The following is a 12,705-nucleotide window of genomic DNA, read 5'->3' on the forward strand; positions in this document are numbered from 1 at the left end:
CTAAAGCTCTTTTCATCCTAAGACAACATTCTCTTCCCTTTTAGCATTTAAAGTAAACAGAAAGGCTAATGATTTGGAAACCTATATTCTTAACAATGATGACTGTCACTAGAGTGATACTAATTCTATTTGCCCCTTGAAGCCCTGCTTCCTGCAGCTTTAATAAACACACCTGCTTCCTCACATACACCCTAACACTGTATAGATCCTCTGGAGGCAAGGTTTCATTCTCATTCCCTTCTTGGGAGCAGACAATAGCTCACTGGGTAAGACTCAGAGGAATCTCTAAAAACATACTTTTAGATCTTCCCTGAAAGTCCCAGAGTCCCTTCACTGCCCTGTAACAGCTCTTTGTTCCACTGGCTGTCCTGCTCATCTTCACTATAAATGCAATGGTTCCACTCTCAGCAGTCTTGTGGTCTCCTGTACAACAGCACTGGGAGAATAGCTGGGAGCAGAACATCTGAAGTCAGTAGTCTCAGGGAGAAGCGAATGAGACAATATCGAGTTTCTGACTAAAGTTGGCAGATGTCTCGGTTTGTGAAGGCTTGGGTAAAAGATTTTAAAATACCCATTAGTTTGCTTCTCCCCAGGAATCAAACTGAAATCATGGATCTCGTCTTTTGCTGTACTCAGTGCAGCCTCTGAAATCAGATCCTTGGAGCTAACTCTAGTACTCACGGGCTACAGCCATTCTCCAGTTACCTGTGATTTGAAATAGGTTTCCTGAGGAGTAGCCAGCACATCAGCAGATGCAATATCCAGGTGCATCAGTGTTTGCCGGAAGGAGGGACGATTCCGAGGCTTGCTCTGCCTGGAGCAAAACAGACAAGTACCCAAGCATGAGATGAGGTCAATACTGCTAGCTTCTCCTGCCCTTCTGAAAGGGTTTCTCAATAGAACATATTCTCTGAATGGTGTAGCTGACAGATTAGAGCAAAGGAGCTTTTCTGATTTTCTCTTTTGCTGAATATGAGTTTATTGGGCTAGAGTTGTTTTGTATTCAGTTTTTGGTTTGTGATGATCTATTCTGAAGAAACAAAAAGAGATTAAAACCATTTAAAATAGGAAAATGTGATTACAAAGTGAAGGATAGGATACAAACTGACACTGTTCCTAACTTGTTTGTCAAGAAGAAACAAATCTCAGTACATTATCCCATTTATTTCCAAGTTTTGTAATGGGAATACTCAATCTAGTAGAAATGATAATTTACATTCAACAAAACAGGGAGTCTATAAACACCAAATGTATTCATGTTGCCATATAGTACATGACTGAGCCTACAGAGTATTGTAATGCACTGAACATCTCTTTAAGATCACATTCAAGTACAAAACCGTTTGTATCTGAGAAACGAGACCAGCACTCGAGTTTCAGGACTGAACCCACCAGACTTGCTGAATGGATTCAGTGCTCAGGACAAGAAACAGCTTTTTCAGCCACCTCTCCCCTACAAACCACCTACTTCCACTAGGTGGGGATACAAGCATATGTACTCGGTGTTCAGAGCTGCACACACTGCTTCCTGACTTGTGCAGCCCCACGTAGAGGCACAGCCAGGCAGACCATGTCTCAGCACAGATCACTGCAACAGCACGACCTGCTGCAGCTCAGCGTCAGGGGGGTAAACAGCCACTTGAAAAGATCCATAGATGCTCTGGCCTGGTTTTGGCTTTCTGCCATTGAGAGGATGGCTGGTAAAACTCATGGAGTGGGAAAACGCTGGAAGACCACTTACATTCTGTGTCAAAATGCAATTAAAAAGACAAAAGCATTAATGCATAACCAAAGACAAAGAATTTCAACTCTGATTTGGCATGTGGAGGAAACTGAAAGCATTTTCCATACCTATACCTGTAAAATCCTGGTTTCATCCAGAAAGCTCCAATTTCTCTTTGTCCAGTTCAAAAGCCAGTCACTTAGAAAGGGGTTTCAGAGTGAAAAATAGTTTTCTTTCACTCTGGAGCTGGCCTAAAGAAATTTTACTCCTACTTTCCTTCCAGCTCCTTTTCTCTTCCCAGAGCTACAACAAAGCAACCACCTCTGTGAAGGCTACTGAAGATGACTTTGATGCTGCCTGCTCCTGATTCACACTGGACAGGCAACTCACGGGTAACTGTCACACTGCTAGGGCTCCTATCAAGCTCTACTCCCCAACTTCTCTCCTGTTCAACTCCTTCCCCCTCACTAGCCCATCTCAACAGTGTCTGCCTGCTCCCTCCCCTGCCCCATCCACCCAACAAACCAGACAGGTCTCTTCCTACTTCCTCTAAGCTCCAAATGTCTTTCTGGGGCCCGAGCCTGCTGCTACAAGGAAGCAGAATCCAAAATGCTAAAACTTACCACTCTCGTGACACGTGTGAGAGTATTTAAGAGCCCTCTGCTCTGGGCTCAACAGTCCCACCCTGACTCTGGTTTTACTGGGAGTCTGGCAAGAGCTGGGAGCCAGCCCTAGGTCTGTGCAGTTCAGGCTCTTACCAGGTCTGCTTCATGAGGATTTTGAAGCCATCTGGGCAGGTGGAAGGGACAGGAAGGTGCAGGCTGTTACTGCCCACTCCCCAAATGATGGCCGAAGAGTCCACGTCCTTGTAGGGAATCTCTCCTGTAAGCAGCTCCCACAAAACTACCCCAAATGACCTGATAAAGAAATAAACCAGGATAAAAGCTTCTGTGTGAATTCAATTTAACAGAAACATCTGGAGCTTGAAAAGAACAGTTTGGCAAAACAGGGAAATGGGCATGTCTGATCTGAAATCGCAAGTAGGTGCAATAGCGTTTATGTACTAGTTTTTAACCAAGAGTAGATATTTCACACACCAGGTAACTCTTCCTCCTCTGCCCCAGCACTGGGCTGAACACCAAACCACACTGGTTTGGTGTGGTTTGGTGTTCTCTCCTCCTCCTATTTCTTTGTGAGATTTTAAAAATCCTGAAAGTACACTTTCTGTATAGACTAAATCTCACTCACTCTCTCCTATTTCTTTGTGAGATTTTAAAAATCCTGAAAGTACACTTTCTGTATAGACTAAATCTTACTCCTGTGAAATGAAAAGGAAAGTTAGCTTTTCTGAGATAGACTTTTGACTGTTCTTATTGGTAAGAACATGTCATCTACTACTGGACAGATAGAACTAGTGTCTGGTGTCTTACAGAGACAACACAACAAAGGTTTTGTGGGTTTTTTTACATTTCCCCCTAGCCAAAAGCTCCCTTTGCTGTTATGTGTACTACTAGGCAAGAGTTTCACAGGTTTGAGAGTCAGTGCTACAACTACTGCAACACAGAAATTAAGAAACAAACGCAACATGCCTAAGTATCAGTATCAAAAGCACGTGCAGTCTCATCTGATATTTCTTTTGTGCTGAAGAAAGGAAGGATAAAGAAAAAATTAAGAGAACTCTGCCTGGAAAAGAACCTCCTATTACAAGAACTGAAAAATAAAGGTAAGAAAACTCACTTTGCTTTTCTTCCTTAATGAAATGATCGGTAAGGTCCAAAACCTTAATTTATAACAGCAAACAGTTATTTGTTTTATTTACAATCTTCACCCAATGCAAACCAGTCAATACAGAGGTAAACAAAATGCTGCTGAGAACCAACACCACTCTTACTGCACATTAACAACCAGGCTGCGATATGAGGTAAGGTACAACCATCTCAATTACAAACCCAGACATATCACCTTACTTGCATGCCCCATCCATCTGTGGGACACCAACCCTGCCAAGCTTGCTGGCAAGTCAAACCGGGTGAAAAGTGAGAAGCGTGGGTTTGGCTTGTACTAACATCAAGTTGCTTTTATTAAGTACAGAAGAACATCTAAGGGACAAACTGCCTGGTTCTGAACAACCATCAGTCAGGAAACAGAACTTCATGTGAAAAATGTTGCACTTTCAAAGCCCATTGGCTTCAAATCATGTGGGGGAAAAAAAACCCAAAAACCAAACAAGCACAATTTGAATATTTTTTTCCCTCAAAATTTTTTTCCGTGGGCTGCAGGAAAGCAGGGATCCAGGTGGTTGGACAAACTACCAGGAAACCCCATCTGGTTTCAGCTTTGTTATGATTAAGAACTGACAAGGGATTTTCAAGACTCCTGATAAGATTATAGATTATTTTTTTTAAGCATGCTGTTAAAGATGAGAGAGAGCAGACATATAAGCAGCTTAGGAACTGTTCTCATTTGTTGCCAGCATTCATGAACACTGCTTTTACTCATATTGGGGGAGGAATGGATGTCAAGGAGTTTGAGCAATCACCACTGCAGCAGACTCGAAAGAAACTTGCACCAAAGGTATCTCTAGGTTTGCACCAAAGAGCAACATCACTAAATCACTGAGGAAAGGAATAAAGCTGTGCCCATGCTCCTCAGCAGAGTTAGCAGTTGGTTTTTATTGGACATGATGCCCCACACAATATTTCTGAGCCCAAGCCACTCTAAAGGACAGAAAGCTGAGAGTGGAAATCCAGCACTATTCCTCCTCATGAACCTGTGATTCAAAGGGAGGAGCACAGAAGACAAATGGTGAGTGTATTTTCTTTCCAAAACAACCCAAGAGTTTCCCCTAGAAGAGCTGGCTATGCTATGGCCTGCTACATCTACATGAAATGAACACACAAAACACTGTGGGCATAAGAAGAGCTGTATACCACAGATTACAAGACTTTCCCTTTCCCTACAGGAAATCTTGACTTAAAGTCATGACCTAGCTCCAAGCTAAAACACCAGCAGCAGCCTGCTGTCTGCCTCAACTTGTACTCTGAACCTCCCGCGGCTTTGACCTGCAGCTTCATGCTGCATAAGGGAGGTGACAGCATTTGAAGCTGAAAAACCACAAGAAGGAAAATCCATCCTGGCTGTAAAGCAGGGAGAAGGACATTTGTCCTGGCTACTGACATTTAATATGCAGAAATAACAAGGCAGAAACAGAGATGCAGTTCCCTTGAGAACCCTGAAACCTGTGGAGAGGCATCCCCAAGGAGCTCCAAGGCCAAGTCCTCTCTCAAGCATTTTTAATAGTACAGAGATCTGAACCTTTCCTTGTGTTCCTTTGTACACTGAGTACATTTCACATGGGATGGAAATGGGTGTTCAAAACTCTTACAATGTACCCTGGTTTCCTCCCTCTTGGATCCAGGCTTAGACTCACTGGACTGTAAACCTGTGGCTGTACATGTAATGGCCAAGCCCAGTGTGCAGAAAGCAAAAGGTGGTCAGACCCTTCAAGGCAGCAGAGTAGGGGCCTCCCTACAGCTCAAGTGTGGCCCTGAAGAGGGTAGAAAGCAAGTGAAAAATACCCTGGCTGCAGAAGTTGCTGAGGCAGCCCTGAGTACCAGGAGCGGAAGAAAGCTCTAGTCTGACTAACAACACAGGGAAGAAACATTGCATTTGCTTACTGCAAGACACAAGATAGTCTGCACTGAGTCTCATTAGGTACTTTCAGATCTCAACACCCAGCTTTTGCGCATGTATGTAATTTCTCTTTCCATTATAGCCCATGGTTCAGTAACAAAGTTCAGGGCACTCAGCAGATGGAGAAAGGGATAGTCCACCACAGAGCAAACTATCCTCATGCTTAGGATGAGAAAAGAGTGCTGAATATGTAAAGTGCTGGGAAACCAAGTGGCTAAACAGAAGGTGAAGATACTTAAACATTAATACTACTCACCATATATCCACCTTTTCAGAGACAGGCTCATTGCGTATCACCTCTGGGGCCATCCAAGCCACAGTTCCCGCAAAAGACATTTTGGTACTTTTATCACTGAGTTCTTTAGATGTACCAAAATCTGAAATTTTTACTGCATCTGTATGTGTAACTAAAACGCTGGAGGAAAAAAAAAAAGAAATCAGCATTTTGCAATTTTTCTTGTACCACAACAGCCACTGGGAGTAAATCCCTTCTTAATCAACACGAGCAGTTGATGAGGCCATGCTGTTCACAATTGCAGTACAAGAAAAAAGATTATCCATTTTCACCAATGAAAGCACTCACTTTCTTCGGGGTGGTTGTGTTTTGTGCCTCAAATGCATTTCTAAATGCTGAAAGTCAAAAATCAATGTTGATAAAACTGCAAATTAACAAGTCACTGAAGATTCACTGTATCTGGGGACATTTCAAAATTTTAGTAAAGCTGTACCTTAAACTGCACTGTAAACTATCTAAAGGTATTATCTTAACACAGTCATTTCACAGGCTAAAGAAGTGATAAACATCTAGGGAATAACAATATAAGCAGCCAGATAGTTTTAGTCAGAAAGCAACAGAGCAATGAGAAAGATGCATTCCAGAAAACCAAAGAAATAACAAAAAAACAAATAAGAAAGAAAAATAAAAAAGCAGAAGGCAAAAGAATATCCCACTTTCAAAAAGGGCCAGACACCATCAAATCATTAGAAATACTTCCTTACTGCTATTTATCATGTAAGACACTGGTAAAATTTCCAGTCTTGTTAAATCACAGCACAGGAGGGAGTGCCAACAAGTTTCATTAGTTTCACTCTCATTAGTTTTGAGTCGACATAGAAAAAAAAAAAATAACGGGGCTTTTGACCTAACTCTAAACTATTCCTCAAGAAAAAAAAAGACAACCACAACTGGGGGATGTTTAAATAGCTAGAGACTCACTTTGGTGACTTGAGGTCTCGATGGATGATTTTGTGAAGGTGCAGATAATTCATCCCACTTGCAATCCCTGTGGACCAATCCACAAGCAGCCGAGGGGTGACTTTCCGCCCTGCTCGCAGGACTTCATAGAGCTGTCCATGTGCACAGTACTCCATGATAATACAGTAGCATGGGGCTTGAGTGCAAACTCCCCTGTCAAAGGAAACACACAGCTAGTGAGGATCAGTGAAGTAAAAGTCCCAGAGCAACTCTCAAAGGTGGCAATCAAGGGGCAGGAGAATAACCTTTTTACTCTGCCTGGCAAGCCTCTGCTAATACCACCTTACTGAACAGGAAGGGGAACGTTTCCTACATGCTTCACACAGGAGGAACCTCACTGATGACAGGGGTGGGTTTCCTTCAACTTCCACACCTGCAGATCTGTAGGGTTCACAGTATGCATTTTGTGAGCCTGCATGCAAAGTGCAGCACTGGGTGGGAATGGTGTCCATAGTTGTTTGGGGTTTTTTGTTTTTTTTGTTGGGGGGGGGGGGGGTTGTCCATAGGAATGTGTGACAATTTGAGAGGAAGAATGACCACCCTTTTTGTCCTAGAGACAGCTTAGTTCCTGGATTTTAAAAACTTGGCCAGGGTACATATGTGAATGGATCTTTCCTGGATAAAGGTATGTTTCTAACAAGTTTCATAACCTACTTGAATGCAATGATGTTAGGATGTTTGAGTTTCCGCAAGTGCTTGATATCTGTTTCGTTCTGATCTCTCACTTTCTTGATGGCCACCTCCTCCGCCCGGAATTTGCCCAGGAAAACAGCTCCCTGTGCACCGCTGCCTAGCCACTGCAGCTCCGAGATCTCCTCAAATGGGACCTCCCAGGTATCTAGGCACAGGCAAGAAAAGGGGATAACGTAAAAGATCAAGACCACAAAATGTTCTGCTATAAGATCACACCACGACAGCACCTGCCATCTGCCTTGCTAAATCTCAAGGTGGACTTTTCTGGAGGTAGTAGATGGCGCCTTCTCCTGGTACAGGCACAGCTGAGGCACACACTGCACAAGCTCAGCCCCAGCATCCCTTTCATCCAGCTCCTCCCCCCAATTACAGTTGCCTCCAGCCTGTTCCATCCCGTTCTCCCAGCTGCTTTTTCAACAGAGTTCACCACCACTGCTAACCACTCAAGTAAGCCGCTTCGACTTCGCAGCTGCTTCACAGGTATATATTTAACATATCAGGGACACTGGATTGGCAATTTAGGGAGGTGGTCCTCTACTCCAAAACTGAACAATGATGGTACCTCTCATAAGGTACACGACCCCATTGACAAGCATAGGTGAGAAGAAACATTTAACATTGACAACCGACAAAAAAAAAAAAAAAAAAAAAAAAAAAAAAACATTGAGGGGGTTTTTCCCCCTGAAACAGGGAAAAAATAGGAAATAAAAGGGAAAGTCAGAAGCGGCAGGTTGTAAAACACAGACCACCAAGTTACCCAACCCAAAGCACATTAACAACCACCAGTCACAGAAACAGGTCTTTCCCACATCAATATTGTGTGTATCAGTGTCAAATAGGCAAAAAAATCTTAAGGGATTCCTCCTCTTAGGTACCCACATGCATCTTGTAGGGATACTGCCGGAATGGTCCAGTAACACCGTATAAACTGTTTCAAGAGAGTTGTACCCATCAGAACAGAAAGCCTTGCTGTCTGTGAGTCACCTTGAAATTACCTTAACATCCCACAAACAACAAGATAAATGGCAAGCAATAATTTATTTACTGTAACTCAATAAATATTTAAGTTTAGAGAATAAATTATTTAGCAGCAAAAACAACAAGTAACCCACTGATTTCTGAAATAAAAGGAAGTCACACCTATACAGACCCCTATTTCAGATCACTACAAAGATGTGTCTTCTTGTTTCATCCAGTCTCCAAGCCATTGGGATGTTCCCAGGGCTGCAACTGGGATTATGCAAAAGTGCCCATTTTAGATACTGTCATCACCAAAGAGAAACTTATATACCCAAACTGTCTCTGGACTGATCCTGATTCAAATCCTTCCGTCAAATCATTCCTGTGACAGTCAGACACTAGCTGGATGTGTCCTGCTGAATGAGTGCTCTCCAGGCATGGCCAAGGAAAGCCATCTCCCATCTGGAGCCAGACCCCAGTGCTCATTCTGCTCACTGAACTAGAAGAAAAACCATTGTTAATATACAGCAAAAACTTCCTTTGACTTGGCAGGGCAAAGTTCAATCCTCAGCACAAGTTTCTTCACAGAGACAAGTCTATTTCTCATACTGATATATCCACTTGCAACCTTATGTTACACAAAAATATTAGAACAGCGCATGCAGCTCTCAAGTGAAATGCATTATAATGAAGCATCCCCAGTAACCATGGATTTGCCGCAGATAATCCCTCTCCTCAGTTTTCAAGAATGCTATGACACTGTGAAGGTGATAGTGCCTACCAGCAAATGTGTCCTTTGGTATTGAAGCAAGAAATGCCTGTCCATGTAAGAACCTAACAGAAACTGATGCATTAAACATGCTGTGACCACTATCTTGACCACAGGACATTCAAGTATTTTAAAATAATGAGCATTCTTCTACACCAAACAATTCAAGCAATTTTTTGTCATAATAGTTATAATTGGTGTTTAATTCTTTAGATATTTAGACATTAAAAGACAGTTCATTAAATAAGGAAAATAAAAGAAAATAAGGAAGATCTGTATTTCCACTTAATTCACAAATGCATTGCTTCTAAACAAGGTGGCAAATACAGTTGATTTTTGTGTTTGTTGGTGAACAGTACTTTTACATGGGCAACATTGAAACTATTCCGTTGTACTGAAATAGCTGTTTCTTTACATGTGAGAAGACTGCCTTTCCTGTACAAGGCACGCAACATTGCCATTTCCCTGAAGCACACGAGGTTTGTGAACAGTAACAGGTAACTACATTGCTATCACCTAGGAGGCCTAATTTGCTCTTAATACTACCTATTAACCTCCACAATGGCAAAGGCAGAGAGAGATTGTAAACAAAGTAAGCAAAAGTTCATGTGCTTCCTCCTGCAAAGTCACCTCATGTTTATTTGGTAAGATATATCCTTTCCCATATCCCACTTGCACCCTGATCATCAACGGCATGATTTAGGAAAGAGATTTCAGTGTAGCAACTATCAGTGAAACATCCCACATCTTTTGGAATTTCAGGAAGAGTCAAACCATATGTAATGTATAATGCAACAGTAAGACAAAAATAAAAAAAAAAACCTTTCACTGTACAGGAGCATGTTAATACATTTTGAGACAGTCAGCATCAGCAATTCGTTTGGCTATCAAGCACTGAAAAGCTCCCCAAAGAAAGTGATGCTGGTAGAGAAAAGCACTGGACTACATTCAGTTGAAAACCAGGATTTGTTAGCATTAGTGGGGCAAACCTGCATTTTCTACTACAACCCAAACCCACCAATTGAAAAATACATTTAAATTACCCTGTGTATGTGCTCCCTGTGGGTCCTGGGACCACCCTCAAGCACAACAAGCTGACGAGGGTCAGTATTACAAAGTTAGTCTTATCAGTTCTGCAGAGGGGCAATGGGCAAGGCTGGAAAAGAGAGGACCCAACACACCACCAGCCGAATACAGCTTAAAGTTGAGACCATGCACATCATCCGGACAGTAGGTTATAAAGCTCTCCCCACTGCCTGCACAGACCCATCCTCCACAGCCACAATACCTTGAAGCAAAGAACAGTGAATGACGGCTGCCCCAGCTACGGCACATCTACACAGCAGGTACAATGAAAAACACAGCATGCAAGAGATGATGCCAAGATCTCTGTCATCTCAACCAACAACTTGAAACAGAAAAGGACTTGCATAAACCAGCTGCAAGAACTTGGGGGCATGGCTATTATGACTAACCGTAGTTAAGTCAAAGTGCTTGTCCAGAAGAGTAACACCTCAGATGATCAGCAGGGTGGCTAGGAAACACATCTGGACACACCGATCAAGATTAGACTGTCCTGTCAGCCTTGCTCAAAAAGTCCACTAACATTGCTCGGTTAAATACCCTTTGAGATTGTCCAGACTTCAGGGCTTGCTACAGCTCTCCTAGCATTTCCCCTCCTCCAGCAGAAGAGAGATGAGGATATCTCCTACCAGGATGGAGCAGTTTTTATTCCAGACTCTTCTGGGCCTAAAGAAACCTGTGGGATACTTCCCCTAAATAAATTAAAGTGTAATAGCAGCAGGAATTACGCAAAAGGTTGCGTTTCTAAGGTGATTAAGAACCATTTGAGTAGAATGATGGGAATCTGTTTCCCATGGGGAAGAAACGCAGGAGCAGCCTGAGCCATTGAGTCAATCTATTCGAAGCAAATTTTTGCCGTTTGCCAGCACTGGCTGCTTGCCAGCGTTGGCATTATGACAAGAAACATCTCTGGTTTACAAAAAAAACCCAACACAAGCACACTTTGTAAAGCACCTTGCTCTCCAGGTTCACACAAAAATGCACATGATGACAGGAAACACAGAACTTGTGAAAGGGAGGGTGAAAGCAACTCCTTAAGACAGATTCTTAATCCAAAGGAAATGGCTTGGAAGTCTAATGAGTTTGTAGAAAACACGAACAGGTCTTATTATAAAGTGCTAGAGTCCCAACAATCCAAATTAAACGACTGGTAGATGCAAATTAAAGAACTAAGTACACCTCCCTGAAAGCACTCACCAACAGCCTTTAGAAATCAGGGTAAACAACTGGAAAAACATAGTCAGGAGTGATTCTATGTGTCAAACCCAAAATTCTTAAGCCTCAGATAATCAACTGGCAGCCACTGAGCCAACACACTCTGTGCAGAAATGACTACTCACCAAGCAGGTAGAGCATTTAACAGCAGTAATTGGCACTGCTTAGTCAACCAGCAGACCAAACTGCAGCAACTTTCAGCTGACCAAAGCTCTGCTCAGTGTGAGTCCTCAAGGGAAGCACAGAAACACACTCCTCTTGATGACCATCTCAGATACCAAGAAGGACACTCAAGGAGTAATTTCAACAAGAAGATAACGTGGAATCATGTAAAAGTTGTTCTTATTTTCTCCCCCATTCACCAAGTCACGAGTCAAGCCTTTGCAGGCAATATGAACTCAAGTATCAGACATTTGCAAAGGGCATGACACTTGTTTATGTTTTACGACTTGCAACCACACCACAATGCCACCACCATGTCCTAGAGTTTGGACCTGTAGAAGATCCAAAGCAGGCAAGCAGGGATGCTGGTGAGCAGCAAAAAGTACTAAGCAGCATCTACAGACAACATTAAGTCCCCCGTGGCTGCAGGTCCAAACTGGACTCCTACACCAGTTGTTGATTCAGCCCAACACAAAGGATTGCTCCTGGATCAGGCTTAAAGTAGTTGTTTCATCAAAGAGGGGAGGGGTGGGTGTGTGTGTGGATTATAATCACCTGCACAGATCTATGGCACCAGCCCAAAGCTGTAAATAACCTCCCAGGGGAATGAAAGGCCACTGCAAGCCTCTCTTTACTGCTGGAAGGGCCAGAGACATTTCCTCAGCCTGTCTTCTCCAAATGCGTAACAGCTGCACAAACACAACTCTTGCATCCTCTGCGCTCTTGCTAAAAGACAGCAAAAATAAAAGCAATCACATACATCAGTTACTAAACTGCTGGCTTGTATGTAGCTGATAAAATGCACAGAAAGAAGATTTTCTGGTGGCAAGAAGTAAGAATGAGACCATCTGGAAAACGGAACATGAATATTCTGACAAAATCCTCAAGTTTTAGCACAGAAGCAGTTTAAAAAGATTTATCCTTGGATAATAGAAGCGTACTACTACCATCAGAGATCTGTCCAACTGATCAGCTCCAGAGGAGAAAAAAATTTTTTTTAAAAAAATCTTCTTTTCACTCTCATTTATGATGGTGAAGACATTGAAAACGCAGCTAAACCACACAGGCCACATAGAGCATATCCCAATTAATCTTCTGCCTTACCACATCTGTAGTCATTGCAAAATTGCCCTTTTAGGAAGGGCCACATGC

At 42.6% G+C, this 12,705-nt stretch overlaps 1 protein-coding gene across 3 annotated transcripts in view; it reads right to left on the reverse strand.

The window, feature by feature from the left end:
* The window catches only part of MAP3K13 (mitogen-activated protein kinase kinase kinase 13), an 84,169-nt gene that overhangs the window by 13,276 nt on the left and 58,188 nt on the right, over window positions 1–12,705 (reverse strand). For all 3 annotated transcript variants that reach the window (XM_049802660.1, XM_049802659.1, XM_049802661.1), the window contains exons 5-9: window positions 7,326–7,509; window positions 6,633–6,824; window positions 5,673–5,831; window positions 2,482–2,640; window positions 706–814 (exon numbers count right to left, since the gene is read on the reverse strand). In XM_049802660.1, the coding sequence (XP_049658617.1) occupies window positions 706–814; window positions 2,482–2,640; window positions 5,673–5,831; window positions 6,633–6,824; window positions 7,326–7,509 (803 nt within the window). The remainder of the gene's footprint in view (window positions 1–705; window positions 815–2,481; window positions 2,641–5,672; window positions 5,832–6,632; window positions 6,825–7,325; window positions 7,510–12,705) is intronic.

This window comes from Accipiter gentilis, chromosome 6 (genome assembly GCF_929443795.1).
Source record: "Accipiter gentilis chromosome 6, bAccGen1.1, whole genome shotgun sequence".
NCBI lineage: Eukaryota > Metazoa > Chordata > Aves > Accipitriformes > Accipitridae > Astur > Astur gentilis.